Source organism: Leucopleurus acutus (genome assembly GCF_964270905.1).
Source record: "Leucopleurus acutus genome assembly, chromosome: 2".
NCBI classification, from domain to species: domain Eukaryota; kingdom Metazoa; phylum Chordata; class Mammalia; order Artiodactyla; family Delphinidae; genus Leucopleurus; species Leucopleurus acutus.
Genome location: NC_139143.1, coordinates 18,765,505 through 18,791,671, shown reverse-complemented (window position 1 = coordinate 18,791,671; position 26,167 = coordinate 18,765,505). Strand labels below are relative to the sequence as shown.

Here is a 26,167-nt window from a genome sequence, read left to right as displayed (position 1 = left end):
AGAGCTATTATGGATATGAATTGAGCTTATATGTAAAATGCCTAGAACAGTGTCTGGCACATATTAATAGGTATTATATAAGCATTAGCTATTATTTAAACTGATTCTTTTGGGGTTTTTTTGGCCTTGCCACGCAGCATGTAGGATCTTAGTTCCCCGACCAGAGATCAAACCTTGTGCCCTGCATTGGGAGCACAGAGTCTTAACCACTGGACTGCCAGCGAAGTCCCATAAACTGATTCTTTGAAGTCAGGAAACTTAAGACAGTTAATTTTGTTAACCAGTTACCAAAACACATATCCATATTAATATTTAGAGATTAAAGTATATACACTAAAGCGAACTTCCAATTATCCTCTTTTCTACCACACTCCATTAATGTAAGTAACTAAAAATGTACGTCTATGAGAGTCGATGGAAATGGAAGGAGGAGTGGATAGGAAAAGTTCTAAGTTCTTAATCTGGATCTGCTTCTTATTAATCATGACTATGTATGGCAAATCACTGAACCTCTCTGGGTCTGATAATTCAGATAAAATGAAGTGTTTATGAAAAATTGTTGTGGGAAACAAAAATCAAATGGGCATTTAAATTAAATATGCTCTACAAATTGATATCCAAAATACCTAAGTTGATTACACTATGAAGGACAGAATGAAAAAGTATAATGCTACCACATCTATTCTGAAGAAATTATGAACAATAAGAATGTTTAAATGGGCACAAGTCCATATTTCTAATACAGTCACACATTTCAGATGGACTTTAACAATAAAGATAAACTTTTGTGACAAGAGACCATAAAAACTTTGCGCAATAACAACCTAGTTATATGACAATATTTAGTTACATATTACTATTTTAATAGTTTGCACAGGACATTTTATCAGTTAAGAAAATATGAATATACTGTAATAGAAAATCTGAATAAACCTAATGCTATTACTCTTAGAACTAAAAAAAAGACAGATACTAGCAAAGTACATTTATACACATATATCATACCAATTATGAAATTTTCACTAAAAAAAGATTCTAAATATGAGTGTCATTTTTATTTTGCCCTTCTTTTTTTTTTTTTTGGCCGCTTCATGCGGCATGTGGGATCTTAGTTCCCTGACCAGGGACTAAACCCATGCCCCCTGCATTGGAAGCTCAGAGTCTTAACCACTGGACTGCCAGGGAAGTCCCCTCATTCTGCCTTTCTATCTTTACAATGTTATCATTAGATTGTAATTTTCGGTAAATAGTAAAATAAAAACAGTGAAGCACCTTTAAATGTGTTGGAAAGAAACAGATAAAAAAATACAAACATAAAGGAAAATCATTCAAATTTCATATTAATTTAGAAAATAAGGTAGAGACGTTAAGAATAATATTATTATTAATCAAAATAAAAGCATTGGGCTTCCCTGGTGGCGCAGTGGTTGAGAGTCCGCCTGCCGATGCAGGGGACACGGGTTCGTGCCCCGGTCCGGGAAGATCCCACATGCCGCGGAGCAGCTGGGCCCGTGAGCCACGGCCACTGAGGCTGCACGTTCGGAGCCTGTGCTCCGCAACGGGAGAGGCCACAACAGTGAGATGCCCGCATACCACAAAAAATAAATAAATAAATAAAAGCATTTATGTGTATACCACAAATTATATACACACATTTATGTGTGTAATTTTAAAAGGACTTTACAAGCACTCTCTAATTGGATTCATAAAAAAACATATTTATAGCTAAACTGACAGATAAACTGTTCTGTGCCTTGGGGTTCCTTAAATCATGAGCCTAATAAGCAAGTAACACAACTAAAAGCCAGGCCTCGAAACTGTCTCCTAAATCACGGCTTGATTCTGCTTTTACTTCTCCATTCAGCCTTTCTAACTCATTTATGAAGACAAACACTGTATCTGTGAACTCACACTCCCCTTCTCTGGGGTTTGCTAAGCAAAGGCAAAAAGACTCTTATTACCCATGTGTAATGAAAGCGTGAACCAGAGACCAAGTCAGGGCAGCAGGGAGTCTCGGGAGATTAGTGTGCTGACAGAGCAGGCACCAAGTCCAGAGAGCAGAGGCTATCTGCAACTTATTAGATACTGACAGGAATACATCATTTTTTTTTTTCTGAGCTTCAGTTTCTATGAACATTCGGAAAAGCTGGGAGAAGAAAGGCTATGTGAAAAATTTTATTCTTAAAAAAGTCCTAACATTGTAGTCAGTAACCTTAACAACTGTAGATGACACTTACATATCTGTTTCACAACGCCTGATTCAACTCTAATGAAACTAAGTTCTTTTTTATATCGCTAAATAGCAGATAAATTCAATGAAGTTTCAGAATTATATTTTAAGTATTACTTAACTATATTCAAGTATCTTAGAGAGTCTGTAACTAAAAATACCCAACAGCAAACAAAGATTCCAATTTTGCAGCTGGCATGTTATTAAGGCAACTATAAAATCCTACCAAGTTTAGTCAACCAGCTCTAGTCTAACTAAAGTTGAAGTTTTAATTGCTACATTTTCTTATAAAGATATAGGTTGTTCACTTAGATATACAATATAATATTTCAATATGAGAAGAAATTTAATCTTGTATTATATACACCTTATTTGCAAATATACTTTTTAACTCATAAAGGTCTCTTATTTCAGTGAGGAGGAAAGTTTGGTTTTGTTTTTTTTAGTTTACCTAAATAATACTTACTAAAAATGGCATAACCATACAATGTTAACTGCACCAATGAAAATAATCCTGTAGTAGCTTTTAAAAATCTAGTTTCAAAAAGGCTGTCATAAATAAAACTACATACTACTAAAAATATGACTCATTATATTTGTGTCCCTTCTGACATATACAGATGAATTTGGACCCCCAAAAAATGTTTTTTCCAGTGTATCGAAAAGAAATATGAAACATTTTAAAGAGGGGAGAGAAGCAGCTCTGCTTCATTAATAGACCAATTCCTACTAATATTTAGAGCAAGACTTGCTTCCTTTCTTTTTATTGTGAAATATAAAAATATGATGTACTAAATATACTTTAATGGGCATTATCTTCTGTAACTTAATTCTATTTTGAGATCTTAGACAACTATACTACTTAAGTTTTTAAAAACAGGAAAATAAAGACAACTCAGAGTATAAAAACTGAATAAAATTTATGACAAATAAGAATGCAGATTTCAAAGACAAAAACATTCTCACAATCCAAACAAATCAAAATTTAAGTGCACGGAATTGGTATCACTAAGTGAAAACTTTCTTCTGACTTGTACTCTGGTGGTCTGAATGCTCCTAAAAATATTGTGGCAGAGTTTTAAAAACAAAATTTGCAATAAAAAAACACATATAACCTCCAAACTTGAGGTAACTATAGTAGATTGCAAAATAAAGATAAATTTAACATTCAAACAAAATCTGAAAAGATAATTTCGATAAAATATACAAGTAAATGCTGCACAAGTGCTCAAAAGATACTCATTATAGCACTAGCAAAAACTTAGAAACAGCCAAATGTCAGGATGGGCTACATTTATTTGATTTTCATACACAACCATTAAGAGCTAAGCTACCATTTTTAATGGCTACCTATTCATTCTTCCAGAATTGACTTTAATTATTTCTTCTTTTTCATATAATTACGTTTCTTTATAAACAACTGTATTAGACATCCTTACAGATATATATATATATATACACACACACACATATATCTTTGTACAAGAGATGTTAGTCCTTTTGTTTCCTTCGGATAAATACTTAGAAGTGTAATTTTTTATTACAAAACTGAGATGGTGATTTAAAAAGTTTTAAGACAATTTTATGGGCATTTCTAGTGATATTAAATATTCTTCCAAAACACACAAGTAGTCAAAATTTGTCTTTTGAAATGTAAGAATTCCCCCCTTTGTTAATTATACCCTATACTTAACACAAACACACAGTTAACTTATAACCTAAAGATCGTATAAATTACTGTTGATAAAAGTGGGTGAAACCACTTATCACTACATAATCTCTATGCTTCCATCTTAATGCTGTATTTCATAAAGCAGTAAGTCCATCATAAAACTTTGTACTTTACGCAACGGCCTTATCTAAACACACGCATTATGTGTCCTTCTTAGGTTTCAATCCATGAAAATCCGCTAGGTAGTACCAGCCACTATAACACCAACCAATCATTCTAAACTTTGCTATCAACTGGGCTGAAGCTTATTTAACGTGTTACCAGAAATTAAACAGCATTAAGATTGCTACGTAATGAACAAACTGTTGCTGTCGTTTCATTTTCCTGTATTTCGTCTTTATAAAAGCCAAAATATTAAGGACTATAATATTCTTTTCTTCTGGAAGTTACTGGAATAAGAATGAGGTAAGAGGCTAAATCTTTCATATTTATTTACTAAGTTTAATTCTAGAACACAATGAAATGTGGGGGAGCTCTATTTTTAACTTAATTCTATACATGTTTTGAAGATGACAGGAAACAATTTTGGAGAAATTTTTATTTGATGAACATTATCAAACTTTTTCACCAAAAAGTCATTATTATTAACATGAGCAAAAATTTGAGGTAGCTAAAGCTAACATCCAAACTTGAAAATCCTTGCCTGCTTCTAGTGAATTTCTCACAATTTCCAGAATTTGGGGGCTAAGTTTCCTAAATGCATGTTAACTATTGCATTAATACTCTTAAATTGATTAAATGGTCTGAAATGAAAGCAATTTAACTAACAACCTCTTTTCCTTCCTAGGTGGCAAATGTTTCTACATTTTATCTTTTTTATGCTAAAAAGTATTTGTTTTATTAATTAGTAATAGATTTCCACCTAAATTATAAAGGCATTATATTACAGATTAAGAAAAATGATCAATGATGTTAAAGTCAAAAATGGAATTATTTCTTGAGAAAATACAAAGTGCAAATGAGAACATTAATTCAAATAAAAATTAAACATCAGAGTTTCAAATCTACCCATCTCTCAGCTTATTCAGAACATGAATAAATCAAGATTTTCTTCTGTGAAACTAGTATCCTTAAGAGAGAATTTATAGAATTTCATCAAGAAAAGCAGAAAGGGGCTTCCCTGGTGGCGCAGTGGTTGAGAGTCCGCCTGTCGATGCAGGGGACACAGGTTTGCGCCCCGGTCCAGGAAGATCCCACATGCCGCAGAGCGGCTGGGCCCATGAGCCATGGCCGCTGAGCCTGCGCGTCCAGAGCCTGTGCTCCGCAACGGGAGAGGCCACAACAGTGAGAGGCCAGCGTACCGCGAAAAAAAAAAAAAAAGGAAACTTCTGATCTGCTTAATGGGGTCATCAACTGTAACAGCAACTCCATGTGGACTGTGCACCAATTTCCAGTGGAGATGCTGTTACTTTTGATGGCTACCAACTCACTTCAATGTAGAGGCGTATTCAAGAAAGACAAAAAAAATTATGGTCACTTGAGTCTCATTTGATTAAGGAGGAAAAAAAAGACAGCCTTTCATGCCGTCTTTAAAAACTGACAAAGAATTAACATCCATTTTTAAAAATTAACTGTTATGTCACTTAAAGGACCAAAAATGGAAGAGGATTAGAGTCATTATTCAGAAATGGTGTACAGGAAAATGACCTATGAATTGACAGACAGTATGGTTGTTTGTCTGTCATTTCTGTAGGCCAATATTCTGTATATCTCTGCGACTTCAGCATCAGAAATCAACTACACCATGCAAGCAACACAACGGCAGATGCACAGAAAAGAATGTTACATACCATGTAAATGTATTGACTGTAAATAAAACATAAATGATACCTAAAGAAAATCTGCTTCTGTTTCTCTGACAAAGCTCACATTTATTTCACCTAGGTCACTGACCAATCGATCTATGTACCATTTTATTGTAGTGATTAAATAATGGTCAAATAAACCAGCTTGCTCTACTTACTAATACGTACATTGGTCCACTTGAATCACTTCAAGGAAACACCCTAAAAATCCTGCTCTCTAAATATGGAAAAGAATGAGGAACAATGGCAGCGTCTTATAAAGGTTTCCTTAAAAGAAAACTCTCCAGTGTGGAATTTTAAGCAATTCTTGTGTAAACTTATCTCAACTTTAATTCTTAGTAGGGGAAATAAGATATTAGTTTTTATGTGATCAAGCTCTAAATTTTAAGAACAACATATGCAACAATATTTAGGCCAAACAGTCTTAGCTCCAAGTTGTAATAATATTGCAATAGCCTTAAAATCACTTCCTGGTCTCTAACCTCTAGTTTCTTTTCCTAAAACATACCGTGACTCTTCATGCCTACTTAAAAGTTTAAATTCCTTAGCCTGGTATTTAAGACTCACTTCAATTTGCCCCAATCAATCTTTCTTAAGTGTTTATCTTTCTGTTCCCCTCACACAACCTGCAGCCCCATTATGGTTCCTGTAAACATGCTATGTTTTCCCCACTCTGGGTCCTCAGCTCCTAATCCCACTACCTTCCCCCATTTGCCACCTAATCCTCCAGGCCCTACTCAAATGCCATATCCTTTATAACTGAAGCAAATGAGCTGTTTTAGGGTTCAATATTTGTTCAAGGCAGAGCCTTTAGTTCTTCCCTCTGAACCATGTTGCCATAAGGTGTCAGCCATAAGGTGAAGCAGTGATACAAGGAACATTTCAAAGTGAAAAGGAACCTTCACACCAAGGATACTAAGAACTAACTAATACTGGCTAAAGGTAATTTAAAAAAAAAAAAACCAACAGTGTAGTCAACAATTTAAAAAAAACCTAAAATGCATATATTCACAAAAGTACCACCTAAAGAAATACTAATAATGTTGACAATGAAAAGCAGAACCTTTTTACAAAAATGATGATGAACCCCAAGGTAGGACATTCAACTCTGTCATCTCTCCATTACTTAAATTCTCCATTACTTGCTGGCGTCCATGCCTTCAAAACTCTCACTAAATCCTCAACTGATGAAATGTGAAAATACTTACCAAAACACAGTCAAACTCTTTGCTCATGGTCTAGAATAACTTAGTAAAATGTCCAAAACAAAATTACTCCAAAAAAATGATAACCCAGGATGTATTCGCAGAAGAAATGATTAATATTCCCCTTTCCACATCTGTTAATAACAGCAACAATACTGAGAGCCACCTTAATTTACTAGAAGATAAACTAGCTAGATTATCACCTCATCAAGAGCAGGGACCATGTCAGTCTTGTTTACTGCCTCAAAAAAGGGTCTAGTATATGATTAGGGAAAACAATCTTCTTTTTACTGTATAAGCTTTTCTACTCTGAATTGTTCACTAGGTTCATGTATTATCTTTCCAAATTAAAAAAAAAAAATTAAGGAAAAAAGAAATAACTAGGAATGTAATCATCACTAGAGTTAGTTATGTGCATTCAATTATATTATAGTTTCTTAAATTACCTATACAATTACCTAATGCCATTTCTACTGAGAGGGAGCGTAGACTCGGAGTGAAAGACTGACACTAATTCCTGAAGAAAAATCACATACTGGGCTCCACCACTCAACACTGCTTATCTCTGGGCTCCTGACACCTTATCCCAGCACAGGGCACAGTCAGGGATAATGAATTCTCATAGGAAAATATTCACGGTCTTTGCTTCTACGTATCAATACTGAAAAAATAATCCAGAGTTTGTTAAAATTTCATCCATCTGAAAGGATCTTTCTGAAATTTATATTTTACTCCCCTCAAAAAAGATAGCTATTTTAGAATATTTTATTTAACATATATCAAGAGTTTTCAATAGTCCACTATTTTTCCATTTTTGAAGAAAATACAACTCACTTTAAAATGTTGAAAATTTTAGAAAGAGTTCTACCTGTTGATCAAGAATTCATCTTTTGTCTTATGATGAAACACAGGAATTGGAACACCCCAAACTCTTTGCCTTGATATACACCAATATGGCCGCCTGTCCATCATTTCAACCATGGCATTCAGTGCTGATCCAGGAATAAATTTCACTTTTTTTAACAATTCCTGCAATTGATTCACAAATCAAGTTCAGTGAGAGAAAGCAGAACAAATTTTCTAGAACTGCCACTATTTATCCTAATACAGTTCTTTATTTTAGAGGTTTATAGTCATTTACATGCCCCCTTCCCCCACCAAAAAGAAACTAATCTAAAAACACCATAGATTTCAGAGCAAATGAGACAATGTTAAAATAGGACCACAAATGATCTAATAAATAACATCTAGAGCAGACTTCACCTTTGGAGGATGTGACAAGAAATTTTATACTAATTTCCAAGCACCCTAGATCAAAACTGGTAATAACAGGTTTAGTAGAAGTATTATACTTTATTAAACTACAGTTAAAATCAATTCAAACTTGATTTCAATAATTCTTCTTTAAATGCTTAAGAAATAAGCTACTATCTTAGGTGGACAAACAAGGACTGCAATGTAACCTAATTTTACATAGTATGGTTTACAACATAGAAAACACTTTCTCAAAATAAGTTACTTCCTATTTACTGGCTGTCTCTCAAGAACTCTCCTTCCCTCCACCTCCCGCCTCCAAAAGTTGTAAACTACTAGCATTTGCTTTCATTCGTTAATTACCAAGAAAAGAATTGTATAGCAAAAATGTTTAAAAATATCCGTAAGTGAAAATATAACTTCATTTTAAAAAGTCTCAAAGAAAGTCTCTCTACCCATCGATAAAAGCATTTTTACATTTTTAGAGCATGTTTAAACAGTTTCCTCGCTTACCTGAACCACCAGAAATCCCCTCCCCCAAAGCCCTTTGTAGCACCACCCACTGGTAGAAAGGCAACATTCGCAATTTATTTTGATTAAAAATTGAAACGTGATACTGACTTGATATTTGATTTTGTTAAGGAATAACTATTATTTTTTAAGGTGGTAAAAATGGCATTAAAATTATGTTTTAATTTTAAATGTCAAATATACATGATGAAATATTTATGGAAAACATAATGCCTATAAGTTGCTTTAAAATAATCCAATGGGTAGGAAGTGTAGATAATGGGTAGGGATGCAGATAAAAATAAAATTGGCAAAAAGGTGATTATTGTTGAAGTTGGGTGATGGAAACATGGCAGTACATTATTCTCTCTATTTCTGCGAGGAACAACTGAAAATTTTCTATAAAGAAGTTAAAAAAAAATATGGCTTCAGCGTATTGCATCAGCATCAGACTCAGATGTTCTGCAACAAAAATCCGTGCAGAGCTGAAAGTTACAAATTGTAACATTTACAGGTAAGAAAAACAGCCTTCACAGAAATGTAAAAAACAGAAGAAAACAAAGAAACGGTCCATAGCACAGTTATCCACTCTACATGAATGTAGAAAGCATAAATTGCTTGCATAGCTTTGGCATGGACCCCAAATTGCCATGTCAACAAATGAACCAACTAATATTAGCAATGTTACATGCAAGCTGTAAAGCAAAATATCTGTATACTCAGCCTGGTTACCAAATATATATTTGAGTTCTTTCATTTAATAGAATCAAGTTGTTCATGAGATATACACACACACAGATACATAAACGTATTGAATGAAAGAGCTCAAATATATATTAATATTTAAAATGCCAGTTATAAAATATTTGTTAACTCAAAAGAAATAGCTTTTCAAATGAACTGCAATTTCAATTTTAAGGAAGCAAAGAGTTTTAAAAGAGTTTTGCTGAATGCCCACTATGTGCCAGACACTGTTCTGGGAACTTTTATTCACTTATCTTGTGAGGTAGGCATTATTATCACTTTTATACAGATGAGGAAACTGAGGTTCTGAGAGGTTAAACAATTTGCTGAACTGAAGTCCTAATTCTATGCTATTTTCACTACACTGGGCAAGAAATTAGAGCAAGTTAAACTCTTTAAGCATGTATAATGAAGGGATGGAAACCCAAGGTCCTTCCAGATCTAAAATTCTACAAGTTTATGAAACCAAATAATAATAGCATTAATCCCTTCTACTCCCAAAACCCTACCCCAACCTCACATGTAAACCTTTCATACTGAGGGAATGATAAACCCAGCCCTTACAGTAGGATGCCTTTTATACCTTGGCTGTAGTCTTAATATCCGTGATATTTACAAACCACTGCTTGCTGGCACGAATAACTACTGGTTTCTTAGTCCTCCAGTCATAGGGATAGCTGTGTACCAATTTTTCCTCTTTCAACAAATTCTTTGCAGCCTGAAGCATCTTTATAACTTAAAAAACAATTAATAACAATTTACATTAGACACAATTAAAAAGCACTATGAAAATCCTAATAACTCTCTAAACTCCCAGGGAGTACTAAATCTGGGCCAACAGGTGACAGTAAGAGTAGCCATCTACCAGGTAGCAAAGGCATAATCTGGGAATCTCCGGGCAATAAAAGCAGAAACTGTAAAACCTTAATCAGACTCCAAATTATGCCATTCCCATGGCTCTTCTTTTCAAAGATGACAGAATACATCTAGAATTCTACATCTCAAATTCAGAGTCACAATCTTTCATACTATGAATCTTAAAATGGTCTCCAGGCAATCCAGAAAAAAACAGGTATACTGAGTTGAATTCTGTCCCCCCAAAAGATAGGTTCAAGTCCTGGCCCCTAGTACTTGTGAATGTGACCTTATTTGGAAATAGGGTCTTTGTAGATGTAATCTGCAATTAAGATGAGGTCACACTGGATTAGAGTGGGCCCTAATTCCAATGCCTGGTGTCCTTCTAAGAAGAAAGGACACACAGAGCAAAGAAGAACATGTTATAATAGAGGCAGACTGGAGTGATACAGCTATAAACCAAAGAATGCCAAGGATTACCAGGAGCCACCAGAAGCCAGGAAGAGGCAAACATGAATTTTACCATAGAGCTTTCAGAGGGAGCAGAGCCTGGCCAACACCTTTGATTTCAGACTTCTTGCCTCCAGAACTGTGAGAGAATAAGTTTCTGCTGTTTTAAGCCACCAAATTTATGGTAACTTGTGACAGGAGCCCTAGAAAATTAATATACCAGATCTAATTAGCCTTAGTCTTAGTGTGGGCAAAGAAAGGTTTTCATAGTACCTAGTCCTTGGATCCATATTTATAGAAAGGCAGAAAGAAAACTCAAGACTGGAGGACCCCTAAAATTGTTGATACATCAACTATCCTATATGTATCAGTGATATAAGGGTTACAAACGGAGTGCGAGTGTCTGATTCACAGTCAGCATCTAGTCCCAAGGTTGATTTCATCCTTCCACAAAACTAACACTGCTGATGACTATCTTTATAGCCCTAAAATAACATCACTCTCTGTTGACTGCCTTGATTTCCTTAAACAAGTAGAGCAACTTCAAAGCAAAAGATGAAAAAGTGCCAAACTCCATTTTAAACCATGTGGCAAAATAAAATATAAATAAAATATAATTTTAGCTTTTTGTTTGTTGAAAGTACAAAATGAGAGAATTGTCAGCAAAGGTTACTTCTGGCTGCTTTTCAGAAAATACATATTTATGATACCAACATAAACAGTACTCACCCGCATCTGTTCCCTCTTCAAGAACAGCTTTGTTTTGCAGTTCAGGACCCGCAGCATCTGTGAAGACTCCATCTTCATTCACTAAACAATCCTAAAAAGAGTCATTTTGAACAATTAAAATAAAGTATCAAGACATTTCATCTTATGACAATATCTAGCAAAGCAGTATACTATATAAAACATCTCATTATAGTCTAGTCTTTCACTACACTGAAAATTTGGATACTTCTTATTCAGTCAATCAGAATTTGTGAATTTACACATTTAAATCACCAAAGGCAAAATGTATTATTAAAACATACACCTAAAGTTTAATTACAAAAAGTAACAAAATATACTAAAAACCTCAATTTACAGATCTATGGCAGTGTACATACATTGTGACGACTTTGAGACTTGCCTTTAGCTAAATGGAAAAACTTGCTAAGTAACTGACGTGTGTAAAATAAATTTAGAGAAGACTGTTTAGTCTGAAAAAAATTTAAAAACCGGCTCTTTTCAACTATTTAGTAAAACCCACTTGCCATTTTTCAGGGATTGAAAGTAATTTGTCTATGTGACTTAATACTTGGAAAAAAAAATGCCTCCATTTCCTATGCATTCTTCAATTCTAACTCTGTGACAATTTTGTGCTAATTCTGAGAAATCGTTCTCCATTAGTATGAGTTAATGAGGCTTTGGAGGCTTATTGCACAGAAGCATTTCACAACTACGATGACAAAAATTATTGTTTATTATCAAAAGTAAAGACATTAGTTAGGGTTTATCGCTTTAATTCTTCAAAAGCAATAATTTAAAAGGAAAAAAGAGGAGCAGTACCATGGACAAGTTGTGTTGAGAAGCTACACTGTAATCTTCCATACCATGAGCTGGGGCTGTGTGAACCAACCCTGTTCCTTTTGTCATGGTCACATGACTGGCAGGTAAAAGAGGAGACACCCTCTCAGAAATGAAAGGATGAGCACAAGTACCATTTTCCAAGTCAACACCTGTGCGGAAAGAAAGCCACAATTAAGAATTATTTTAGGGCTTCCCTGGTGGCGCAGTGGTTGAGAGTCTGCCTGCCGATGCAGGGGACACGGGTTCGTGCCCTGGTCCGGGAAGATCCCACATGCCGCGGAGCGGCTGGGCCCGTGAGCCATGGCCACTAAGCCTGCGCGTCCGGAGCCTGTGCTCCACAGCGGGAGAGGCCACAACAGTGAGAGGCCCCCATACAGCAAAAAAAAAAAAAAAAGAATTATTTTCTATAGCAATTCTTCTACCTCTTTAAGATTAGCAATAGACATCAGCTGAAAAGAGCAGAATCTGGGATAAGACTGGGCTCAAATTCTGGCTTTCCCTTTTATTTGTTCTGTGACCTTCAGGAATCTATAAAATGTGAACAATTATGGTTCCTACCTCAGAGGTCTGCTGTGAACATAAACTGGGTTAATGCATGTTAAGCATTTTGGGTACTTATCACAATACTTGCCACACTGTAAATGCTTTAAAATATTAGCAATTATTATAAAAAATAATCAAATGAATCCAAAAAAACTTCTCTAATTTATGTGCAGTTATGTACCTTTTAAAATAGAGGACAAAAAATTCTAGATCAACAGGTCAATGACTAGTACGTTCTAATACTATCTCTGCGGGAACTCGTAGCTTTTCATAATGTTACCCTAAAAAGGTAAGAGATGATAAATAATACCTGACAGTTACTGGGCACCCACATGCACTAGACTCAACATAAATTCTTACCTCATCTTCATAATACTACAAAGCAGCTAACATTATCCCCAATTTACAAATCAGAAAACAAGAAAATATAGGCCACGAATGAGAAGTATATATATTCCTCTGAAACATGGTGGCTAAAAATGGCAATAATTAATTTTTCACAAAGTAATAATTTGAAACAATAATGCAGTCTAGAAAAATGACCTTTAAATTTAACCTTAATACTTTCAAAAACCCTTTGAGAAGCCACTCAACTTCTGTAACCACATTTAACATGTCAAGGAAGTCTATTAATACCTTTTGCACTTAAAAAAGAGGTGGGCTGTGGTTAATAATACTGTGCTGTATATTTGAAAGTTACTAAGGGATTAGAACTTAAAAGTGCTCATCACAACAAAAAAAATTTGCAACTATGTGTGATGATGGATGTTAACTAGACTTATGGTGATCATTTCACAATATATACAAATATTGAATCATTATTTTGAATGCCTGAAACTAATATAATGTTATATATCAATTACATATCAGGTCCAAAGGGTATTAAATATTAAACATTCTGGAGCTTCTTTCATGCCTTTGACATTAAAAACCTTTTGATTTTTGTTAAGTTTGTTTAAACCTCTAACTGGCTTATATCTAAAGCAGTGCATTTTGAGGCCTTCCTTACTTTGCTAGACAATCTTTCCATTTTTGAGTATCTATTCTTGTGATTTTTTTTTTCTTTTGTAAGAAACTCAAAGATATACCATCCCTAAGGATCAAAGGTAATTTTAAACTTCCCTAGATTTCCATTATATTCCTTTTTTTTTAACATCTTTATTGGAGTATAATTGGTTTACAATGGTGTGTTAGTTTCTGCTTTATAACAAAGTGAATCAGTTATACATATACATATGTTCCCATATCTCCTCCCTCTTGCGTCTCCCTCCCTCCCACCCTCCCTACCCCACCCCTCTAGGTGCACCGAGCTGATCTCCCTGTGCTATGCGGCTGCTTCCCACTAGCTATCTATTTTACGTTTGGTAGTGTATATATGTCCATGCCACTCTCTCACTTTGTCACAGCTTACCCTTCCCCCTCCCCATATCCTCAAGTCCATTCTCTAGTAGGTCTGTGTCTTTATTCCCGTCTTGCCCCTAGGTTCTTCAGGACCTTTTTTTTCCCCCTGAGACTCCATATATATGTGTTAGCATATGGTATTTGTTTTTCTCTGACTTGCTTCACTCTGTATGACAGACTCTAGGTCCATCCATCTCATTACAAATAGCTCAATTTCGTTTCTTTTTATGGCTGAGTAATATTCCACTGTATATAGGTGCCACATCTTCTTTATCCATTCATCTGCTGATGTACACTTAGGTTGCTTCCATGTCCTGGCTACTGTACATAGAGCTGCAATGAACATTTTGGTACATGACTCTTTTTGAATTATGGTTTTCTCAGGGTATATGCCCAGTAGTGAGATTGCTGGGTCATATGGTAGTTCTATTTTGCAGATTTTTAAGGAACCTCCATACTGTTCTCCACAGTGGCTGTATCAATTTACATCCCCACCAACAGTGCAAGAGGGTTCCCTTTTCTCCACACCCTCTCCAACATTTATTGTTTGTAGATTTTTTTTGATGATGGCCATTCTGACTGGTATGAGATGATATCTCATTGTAGTTTTGATTTGCATTTCTCTAATGATTAATGATGTTGAGCATTCTTTCATCCATAGTTATATTTCAAAATCAGCCACTACTTCAGAAGTCCCAAATTATAGCTTACTAAGGATCCTTTTGATAGAAATGCTATCTTGGGAATAACTTTCAGAATTTATTCAATTTCCTTACTAAAATCATATACCCCAAAATAAATGTATTTATTTCCTTCCTTGCTCCTTTCATCAAATCAGATAAAAGTAATTTTCAATAATTTAATTTTGAATAAAATTTTAGAGGGAAATTTGTACATTATATGTTGTACAAAGGGCATCTGTCTAATTTTCCACTGGATATTTGCCAAAAATGTTGTTTTTAATCTATTGTGCCTTTGTCAATGTTCACATTTTCTATACTCCTATCATGTTCAATGCATATTCTCCTTCAGTTTAATTAATGTAAAATATATTCTAGAAAGGTAGAGGCCATATCTGTTTTGATTCACAATAAGAAATCTTCAGCAAGGTACTAAACTAAGATCAACCCAATATTTTGATGACTTTGATGGTCAGAATACCTGTAAATCCTTACCAGAAAATGTTGAAATAACCTCAAATGTTGTTTCCAAAGTAGAAGCAACAGATGTTACTTTATCTGCAGCTAAAACGTAGAAGTCTCCAGATTTGGAACACTTCACGACAGCATACCTAAAATAAAATTTTAGGAGTAAATTACTAATAATGAAAAAAGAAAAACCACAGATAACATTTTAAATGTTTTACATTATTTTAGAAAAACTAACTTTAAGATCAAAAAAGTACTATTTTCAAGGGACTTCATTCCTTACATTTCTGTTTTCTTTTCCAAAAAAGGTAGAAATAAGGTCTTAAGTAGAATCCTCTAAAGCTTAATAAAATCTATATGAACTGAAACTTATAATCTTTTTTTTTTTTTTTTTTTTTTTTTGTGGTACGCGGGCCTCTCATTGTTGTGGCCTCTCCCGTTGCAGAGCACAGGCTCCGGACACACAGGCTCAGCAGCCATGGCTCACGGGTCTAGCCGCTCCGCGGCATGTGGGATCTTCCTGGACCAGGGCACGAACCCGTGTTCCCTGCAACGGCAGGCGGACTCTCAACCACTGCGCCACCAGGGAAGCCCTATAATCTTTAATCTATATGAACTAAAGCTTAATAAAATCTATATGAACTAAGTTATAATTCACTAATTTTAAAAGGATAATAAGGATTAAATAAGATCAAAATAATGCTAAAAATGGAATTGATCCTATTTGTGAATAAAACAAAAATTGCAATAATATACCTACTTTGATTCTGGCATATAACAAACAGCCTGATTGGCTGGAATTGTCCAAGGCTGGGTGGTCCAGACTAAGAAACTAACAGGAGATGAACCATCTGTGAAAATAAAATTTCAAATATGCTAGCAAATCAAATGTTATAATTCCATAACTTTAATAAACTCAAGCAACAGATAAATCTTACCTATAAGTGATGCCAACTTAGGAGAAGGTTTCAAGAGAGGAAATTTTACATATACTGAGCAACTGACATGCTCTGGATTATATTCAAGTTCTGCTTCAGCCAATGCAGTCCTAAGGTTTAAAAATATTAAACATAAATATTTGGAACCCTCACAAAATTCTCCCCTTGAATACCAAAAAGACATAAATACCTTGATGAGGGAGACCAAAACACAGGTTTATAAGATCGATAAATCAAGCCCTATAAAAGACAAAGAAAAATGAAAGCTGGAATTCTGTAACACATATTTTAACATACTCAAAGAAAAAAAAACTTTTATTACCTTATCATACATTTCATAGAAAATTCTCAACTGTCTGGCTTCATATCTTCCATCAAATGTATAGTAGCAATTATTCCAATCTGCCATTATTCCCCAACGAATAAATGACGATTTCTGTTTCTCAATTGCTGCCTTGGCGAATGATCTAGCTAAAAACAATAAAGAAACAAAAAGCTTTTGAAAACAAATTAATTCAAATTCTTAAACGTGGTTTAGCATGTATCTCTCTAAATGCACGTATTGTACACAATTTAGACTATAAAAATTTTTAATAGGAAAATTATCTGAAAGTTAAAGTGTTCAGAAGATACCTACAACAAATTCTAAAATTAACTAAAATTTCAAAAGTTAAAATTTTGTTACCATCTCCTCTATTATTGAGAGATCATAAAATGGCCTTACTTTTAGAAAAAATAAACTGGAAAAGTTATTCTTCATATTTCTCAGTTTAAGAAAAGGTCAGAGAACAATTCTTATTTCATTATATATACACACAAACAAAATTAACCAGTACAACCAATAATATTCATTCATAAGGAAGTATGAAATCTTCACAATCATATCCAATTATAAAATAGTTTAGGGACTTCCCTGGTGGCACAGTGGTTAAGAATCCCCCTGCCAATGCAGGGGACACGGGTTCGAGCCCTGTTCCAGGAAGATCCCACATGCCATGGAGCAACCAAGCCTGTGTGCCACAACTACTGAGCCTGTGCTCTAGAGCCCGCAAGACACAACTACTGAGCCCGAGAGCCACAACTACTGAAGCCCATGTGCCTAGAGCCCGTGCCCTGCAACAAGAGAAGCTGCCACAATAAGAAACCCATGCACCACAACGAAGAGTAGCCCCCGCTCATCGCAACTAGAGAAAGCCCGCACACAGCAGTAAAGACCCAAAGCAGCCAAAAGTAAATAAATAAATAAACACTGAGGAGCCCTTAAAAAAAAAAAATAACAGTTTAACATATAAGAACAGAAGGGGGACTTCCCTCGTGGCATAGTGGTTAAGAATCCGTCTGCCAATGCAGGGGACACGGGTTCGATCCCTGGTCCAGGAAGACCCCACATGCCGCAGAGCAACTAAGCCCGTGCGCCACAACCACTGAGCCTGCGCTCTAGAGCCCATGAGCCACAACTACTGACCCCTGTGTCACAACTACTGAAGCCTGTGCACCTAGAGCCCGTGCTCCACAACAAGAGAAGCGACCGCAATGAGAAAACCGCGCACAACGAAGAGAAGGCCTGGCTCGTCGCAACTAGCGAAAGCCTGTGTGTAGCAACGAAGACCCAATGCAGCCAAAAAAATTAATTAAAAAAAAAAGAAAAAGGATAGAAGAGTCCTCCCTGACACATTCTATGGAAGGAAAGGATCACAAAAAGAGATCTTTTAAAACAATTTTTAATTTAAAATTTACTTTTGGTTTAGCACCTAAAACAGGTCAAGTCCTAGCCAAGAAAGTAAATAAAAACATTGACCAAAATCATAATTTCAACAAAATGTGAAGACTAAAGAACTGAAAAATGTACTTGGATGTGTTCACAAATCTTTCCTTCATTTCTGAACATAAGTTCTCATAAAAGTCAATTACACAAAATCTTAATTTTCTTTGACACAAAGTGGTTTCCAACAGATGTCATTATAAGCGAAAAACAATAGCAAAAACCAAAAAACAACAGGTGTCTTTGATAAAGCCCTGACTTTTCCAAGGAAGCAGTGTTTACAAATACCATTTTAAAACAGAAATAGAGATTATTTACCTTTCTCTCTAATTTCCATAGCTGAAAGATTCTGGGCTTTTCCACCAAGTTCTGATAATACTTTTATTTCAATGGGTAAGCCATGACAATCCCAGCCTGGCACAAAATGTATTTTGGAACCTCTCATCATATGGTATCGGTTGGCTATATCTTTCAAAATCTGCAAAGATAAAACGATAATCATCATTCACACATAAAGCATGTGGCCTACAATTTATATTCTCTTCTTAATATCATTTTAAAACACTAAGAAAACCTAATTTTAATAAGATTTATATAGAATTATCTATTAAACCTACCAACTCCCTCAAGTTCTACATAAACACAAGAGTAACAAATACCTGATTTTTAAAATGCCATTAACTCCCCCAGAAGGAAGTTGAATTATAAAAGATTCTAAAGTGAAAAACATTACATCCACATTTATTACTTTGTTTGTAAAGTTGGAGTATGCAAATATGCAAACCATATTACCTTTTTAAGAAATGATTTGAGGGCTTCCCTGGTGGCACAGTGGTTAAGAATCCACCTGCCAATGCAGGGGACACGGGTTCAAGCCCTGGTCTGGGAAGATCCCACATGCCACGGAGCAACTAAGCCTGTGTGCCACAACTACTGAAGCCCACGCGCCTAGAGCCCGTGCTCTACTACAAAAGAAGCCACTGCAATGAGAAGCCTGCACACCGCAACGCAGAGTAGACCTCACTCGCCACAACTAGAGAAAGCCCACGCACAGCAACGAAGACCCAACGCAGCCATAAATTAATTACTTAATTATTTAAAAAAAGAAATAATTCGAACTTTCTAAATATCAGAGTACAAATTTGCTTTACTCTTTTGAAAAAAATTATTAACGTGAATAATCCAATATTATGTATATTTAGTTAATAAATATCATAGAATCAATGCAGAATTTATAATGCACTCAGAGTATGAAATATCACGGTTAACTTTTGTTTTTTTTTTTTTTGGCCACACCTCACGCAGCATGTGGAACTTCCCTGATCAGGGATCAAACCTGAACCCGCTGCAGTGGAAGCATGCACGGAATCTTAACCACTGGACCACCAGGGAAGTCCATGGTTAACTCTGTTATTACTAAAACCCTAAATAAAACAATAGACCTCTTCACTTAGTATAGTTCTAGAACTGTTTCTCAGCTCATTTTAGATAGTAGGGGGCAGCAGAGTCTTTTAAAAAATATATTACCACTAAGAAATGGGGGCGGGCTTCCCTGGTGGCGCAGTGGTTGAGAGTCCGCCTGCCGACGCAGGGGACATGGGTTCGTGCCCCGGTCCAGGAAGATCCCATGTGCCGCGGAGTGGCTGGGCCTGTGAGCCATGGCCGCTGAGCCTGCGCGTCCGGAGTCTGTGCTCCGCAACGGGAGAGGCCACAGCAGTGAGAGGCCCACATACCGCAAAAATAAATAAATAAATAAATAAGCAAACAAACAAACAAATAAATAAAAATTTAAAATGGGGGCTCAGGGACTTCCCTGATGGTCCAGTGGTTAGGACTTCGCCATCAATTGCAGGGTGTGCAGGTTTGATCCCTGGTCTGGGAGCTAAGATCCCACATGCCTCTTGGCCAAAAATCCAAAACATAAAACAGAAGCAATATTGTAACAAATTCAATAAAGACTTTAAAATTGGTCTACATCAAAAAAAAAAATCTTAAAAAAAATAAAAATAAAAAATGGGGGCTCAAAGACAAAGGACAGATTTGGCTCCAAGCTTAACTCCTTCTTCCCAAAACTGAACAGTGCAGTAGTCCAGAAAAATATTTCTTCCTTTCCATGTCTCTCAAAAGTAGAAAAGATAATACACATTCTTCCCACTCACCCCTTCTTCCACGTAAAAGTCTTTCAAACTTCTTATCAAAGGGCAGGGGGGCCTTGTGATCTGGGTGGTAGTCATACTGCATAAACATTCATCTACTGATATATACTTAAGATCTGTACACTTTATGTTATGTATATTACTTAAATCAATCAATATAAATAACATCCTTCCCACTTATCCCTATTCAAAGTTATTTTTTTAATTATCTGTCCCTTTGTGAGAAAATATAAACTCTCTGAAACCAGAGATCCCATCTGTCTTCTTCATCCATAAACTCCAAGCATTTAGAATGGTATGTGGAACTATTCTAAAGTACTTACTGAATAAAGGAATGCATGCATATATGTTCTAGACTGTGATGTCTTATACAGTAGTCACTAGCCACCAGCAGCTAATGAGCATCAAAACTGACTAGTCTAAATTGAGATGTACTGTAAATATAAAATATACCAGATTTCCAATACTTAATACCCCAAAAAAGAATGTGAAATATTTCCAACAAAATTTACAATGGCTATATGTTAAAATGATGGCTCAGATATGTTGAGCTAAACATAATATTAAGATTAATTTCATCTATTTCTTCTGAAATATTTTTATGTGGCTACTAAAAAATTTAGCTTACCTATGTGGCTCACATTTGTAGCTTGCAACATTTCTACTTTACAGTGCTGCTATCCATCATGTTAACAGAAAGGCATCATTTAAGCTACTTTTAATTAACGAAAATTTTAATTTAATCATGAGCTAGTAATTAACAATGTCCCTAATAAGGAAAGACAGAAGCCTTTATTAGAAGCCTCTAGTAAAAGAAACAGCAGGGATGCAACAGGAATATGTTCCTAATTGCTCAGTATCAAACATTACCCTCCTCCTCTCCAAACAAGTTCCTCCATACTTTAAAAGCCATTTGTCTCTTTTGGTCATCACAGTCCTCTCTGCCCTCATTTCTCCTTTTGTTTTTCATTTTCCTATCACAATACTCGTGTATTCCTTTGTTTAACAGACAAATATTTGAATGCCTGCAATGTGCCAAGCACTGTCCTAGGAACCTAGAGTATGGCAGTAAACTGGAGAAACAAGGTCCTTCTTCAGATGGAGGAAGACAGAAGATAAACATATTCACTCACTATGAAGTTAAAAGCATGGCAAAGGGTTTGAAAGAGGCATGTGGCTGGTGGTGGTGGCACTATTTTACAGGGACATCAGTAAGCCTGAAGAGATGACATCTGAACAGAGATATGAAGGAAATGAGGAAGGCAGCCATCTGAACATCCGGGATGTATCCCAAGCAGAGAAAAACAAGCAAAACTATACATGGCACTGTCTGAGGAAGAACAAGAACTGTTCCTCCTCTAGTTCCAAAGTGCCCATGGTCTTGGACAGAGCCTCCAACTAGGCACAGAAGAGACCGTTTTGTGGGGTGCCTCAGTTTTTCAGAGAATTACTCCTCGATCCTTAAGCCATGTGGAGCCTACTGCCCTCCGTTCCAGCTCTAAGGGTGAACACATGATCCACTGCAGCCATCAACATATTTTATCCCCAAGTCCAAACTGATTACTTCGGGGATAGACTTGTGACCCCAAACAGGCCAAGTACTCGTGTAAGAACTGTTAGAAAAGAAAGGATGGAAGAATGTAAGCCTGAAAATGTTGGGAAATGAGGGGCGGGGGTAAAGGTGAGGGTACAGACATCAAAAGGGGGAAAGGCTGCCTAAGAGTGAAAGTGAGAGAAAGCAACCCCTAATATTATCTGAGTCCCTGGGTGCAGCCATGCACGGAGCTAAAACTACCATTAAAACAGTCAATAAATTCCCTTTTTTGATTAATCCACATAGAGTTGGCTTTTCTATTCCTAGGAACCAAAAGAAACTGGAACAGTAGAGTTTTGTTTTGGACTTTTATTATAACATACAGTCTCATTGAGTGTATTAAAAACAAGAGACTAGGCTATCTTTCTCAAATTAATTTAAAGTGTCTTCACTTAACATATGCAGCAGAGAGTTCCAGAAGAAGAATGGAAAAGTCAGCCTTAAATAATTTAAAATAGAAGAAATGACTTAAAAGCAACAACTTTAAAGCAAAGATAATACCTATTCAAGCTTCTGTGTGGTAAATAACAATATATTAGACTAAAGATTAGTCCAGACACCTGTTTTGTCTTATTGATCTGAACCACAACCAGATAATACTGCAGGATACTTCTAATGGATAGAGCAATTCAGTCCTCAGTCTTCCTCTAAATTTTCTTGACTATTTAAACTCATTAACTTTCCAGATTTACTTTTTATCCATTAAGAACATTTAAAAATTTTTTCTGTAAGTGACGGCCTTCCTTTGCCAGAGAAGTATCAGTGAAAGCTAGCTAAAACAGAAAGTTCTAAATAAGATGCCAAATCTCACAATACAGAAAATGCCAAGGTTTCAACAAAAATTCACTCATACCCAAAACCAGGAAGATCTGAAACTGAATAAAAAAAGACAGTCACTAAATAACCAAGACTGAGACGAGAGAAATGTTAGAATAACCTGAAAATGACTTTAAAGTAACCATGATAAAAATGCTTAAATGACCAACTGTGAACACACTTGAAAAACATGAAAAAAGAGAAAGCCTCAGCAAAGAGTCAGTAGATATCCAAGAAAAAGTAAATGGAAAACGTTTTTTCTTATATTTGATAGCTCAATTTTACTGAGCTATCAAATGCAAATTTTAAAAGAGAAAAGTGAAGTGAAATGAAAAGTTCTGTAGGGCTTTCCTGGTGGCGCAGGTGGTTGAGAGTCCACCTGCCGATGCAGGGGACACGGGTTCGTGCCCCGGTCTGGGAGGATCCCACATGCCGCGGAGCGGCTGGGCCCGTGAGCCACGGCCGCTGAGCCTGCGCGTCCGGAGCCTGTGCTCCGCAACAGGAGAGGCCACAACAGTGAGAGGCCCGCGTATCACAGAAAGAAAGAAAAAAAAAGTTCTGTAGTTGGGCTCAACCACAGAATGGAGGGGAAAAAGGGAAGAACCACTAACCTTGAAGTCAGAACAATAAACGACCCAATCTAAAAAGAAGAGAGAAAAAGGACAGAAAAAAAATATCATGGAGCTGTGGGACTATAACAAAGATTTAACTTTGGTGCCACTGCTGCCCTGAAAGGAGACTTTTTCAGAGCTGAGAAAGGTACACAAAAAAATAATGGCTGAAATCTCCCCAAACTGCCATGAGACATAAACCTATAAATTCAAGAAGCTTAACAAAATCCAGAGGAAAAATCCAAAGAAATCCATGTCAAGACACATAATCATTAAATTTTTGAAAATAAAAATGTCTTGAAAGCAGCTGGAGAAAAATGACATGTTGTTTATTAGGGGAAAAATAATTTAAAAGACAGCAAAGTTTTCATTAAAAAACATGGAGGCCAGAAAAAAGTGGAACAATATTTTTCAAGTGCTAGGAAAAAACTATCAATCCAGAATGCTATATACACTGAAAGTATACTTCAAGAATGGAAAGAAATCAAGACACTATCAGATGAAGGAAAACTAAAAGGATATGTGACCAGAAGACTTACCCTAAGGAATGGCTAAAAAAAACTGTCTAAACAGAAAAAAAAACAATAAAGCAGAGATGCTGAAACATCAAGAAGGAAGAAAAAGTATGGTAAACAAAAATATGGGTAAATATAATAAACGTTCCATTTCCTCAAGTCATCTAAATTATGTTTCACAGTTGAAAAGATAACTGTCAAACACTGTCTTATATGGACCAAAATACATGCAGAGGAAATATGTAAACCAAGCTAAAAGCAAGTGAAGGAAAAAAGATATAAAGGGACAACATGCTTCTAAATAATCCATGGATCAAAGAACTCTCAAAGGAAATTTTAAAAATACGATAAGATGGGGCTTCCCTGGTTGAGGGAAGTGGTTGAGAGTCTGCCTGCCGATGCAGAGGACATGGGTTCATGCCCCAGTCCGGGAAGATCCCACATGACGTGGAGCGGCTGGGCCCGTAAGCCATGGCTGCTAAGCCTGCGTGTCCGGAGCCTGTGCTCCGCAACAGGAGAGGCCACAACAGTGAGAGGCCTGCGTATCGCAAAAAAAAAAAAAAAAATACGATATGATGAATAAAAATGGAAATTCAACATGACAAAATTTGTGGGACACAAGCTACAGGAGTGATGACACAGAAATTTATAGCAATAAAATACATACATTAGAAAAGAATAAAAGTCTGATCAATAATATAAAGTCTTATCTCAAAAACTAGAAACACAAATGAGCCCAATGCAGGCAGAAGCAAGGAAACAATAAAAAAAACCAGAAATTGATGAAATTAAGAACAGAAAAATAAAAGAAAAATCAATGCAACAGAATTTGACTTCAGGCATGACAGTGTAAAAAAGCTACATGGATGGGATTGCCAGGAAAACTGGTGAAAATAATTTAAAACCCTAATCATTTAAAGCTTCTGGAGGGACTTCCCTGGTGGCGCAGTGGTTAAGAATCCCCCTGCCAATGCAGGGGACACAGGTTCAAGCCCTGGTCCGGGAAGATCCCACATGTCACGGAGCAACTAAGTCCGTGCGCCACAACTACTGAGCCTGCACTGTACAGCCCGTGAGCCACAACTACTGAAGCCCACGCACCTGCAGCCCGTGCTCTGCAACAAGAAAAGCCACAGCAACGAGAAGCCCGTGCACCCCAAAAAAGAGTAGCCCCCACTCGCTGCAACCAAGACCCAACCCAGCCATAAGTAAGTAAATAAATAAATTTATATTTAAAAATAAATAAAGCTTCTGGAAATGGTCCTAAGGGCATATAGCAAAGGAAGAAATATCTAAACAAGAAAAATGCCATGAAAGTTTGGCAAGAAAAATGAGGACCAAGACCACTCCCTCCCTCCAGCCTGCCAGCTCTGTGAGGCCGACTCCACTCCAGACCGTGCAGCCAAGGACACAAGGATCCTGGGGAGAGCAGGGGGTCGGCATTTATGATCCTGTCCACCTACCTGTTGCTGAGGCTACAAGGTCGAGATTCTCTACTTCTAAGACCCCACTCATGGAACAGAAACTTTACCGTGTGTGAGAGTCTGCTGGGAATACTGGAGCTCTAATCACCCTTGTTTGGGCTCATGAAATGGTGGTTCCACACCCGGAAAGGCAGTTCAAGAAGATCTCAGGCTACTGACCCTCCCCATGGGTGCTCAGCTCCAAAAGTCGGGGTGTCTCTCACACAGAAGTGTAGTTTCCCCCACTCCCAGTTCCAGAGCCCTGCCTGGCAGGTTCTGCCCGGGGGAAGGAGAAGCGGGCAGTAAAACAAATAGCTCTTACTCTCCTCCCAGCAACAGAGCAAGGAGAGGTTCAGGCCTAAGAGGGCTCTGAACAAGAGTAGAGGCTGCGGTGAAAGGTAATTGGGAAAAGGTTCATAGATTCAAGATCAAGATGACAGAGCTAAACTCTAGGCCAGCTCATTTGCAGGAGAGAAGATGGCTGGGAGGAGTCCTCCTGAGATCAGAACAAGAATCAAAGACTGACCTCAGGAACCAATACTTCAAAGGACCCCAAATTTGATTGAATTAGGCTACAAAACAGTTTATGCCCAAGGGCACTGTTGAAAACAACAGAGCCAAGAGCTGGAAAATTTCAGAACAAAACAGATGGGTGTTGACAGGGAAAGAGGATGGGAGCTCTGCCCAAACCACTATCCTCTGAGGGTGACTGAGCATACCCAAAGCTGCTCCTCCCTGGGAAACAACATCAGAGGCTTAACACTAGAGAAACACGGGACGGGGTGGAACCAGACCTCATGAAAATAACACTGCCAGTCACCAAACATATAAACAAGCAAATTACAATTTGGCAGAAAGACCAATAT

At 36.6% G+C, this 26,167-nt stretch overlaps 1 protein-coding gene across 1 annotated transcript in view; it reads right to left on the bottom strand.

Moving 5' to 3' along the window:
• The window catches only part of IARS2 (isoleucyl-tRNA synthetase 2, mitochondrial), a 67,269-nt gene that overhangs the window by 22,427 nt on the left and 18,675 nt on the right, over positions 1-26,167 (bottom strand). The window contains exons 3-12 of the mRNA XM_082834686.1: positions 18,465-18,624; positions 16,707-16,855; positions 16,575-16,624; positions 16,385-16,494; positions 16,207-16,297; positions 15,474-15,589; positions 12,334-12,503; positions 11,515-11,605; positions 10,064-10,215; positions 7,841-8,001 (exon numbers count right to left, since the gene is read on the bottom strand). Of these exons, the coding sequence (XP_082690812.1) occupies positions 7,841-8,001; positions 10,064-10,215; positions 11,515-11,605; positions 12,334-12,503; positions 15,474-15,589; positions 16,207-16,297; positions 16,385-16,494; positions 16,575-16,624; positions 16,707-16,855; positions 18,465-18,624 (1,250 nt within the window). The remainder of the gene's footprint in view (positions 1-7,840; positions 8,002-10,063; positions 10,216-11,514; positions 11,606-12,333; positions 12,504-15,473; positions 15,590-16,206; positions 16,298-16,384; positions 16,495-16,574; positions 16,625-16,706; positions 16,856-18,464; positions 18,625-26,167) is intronic.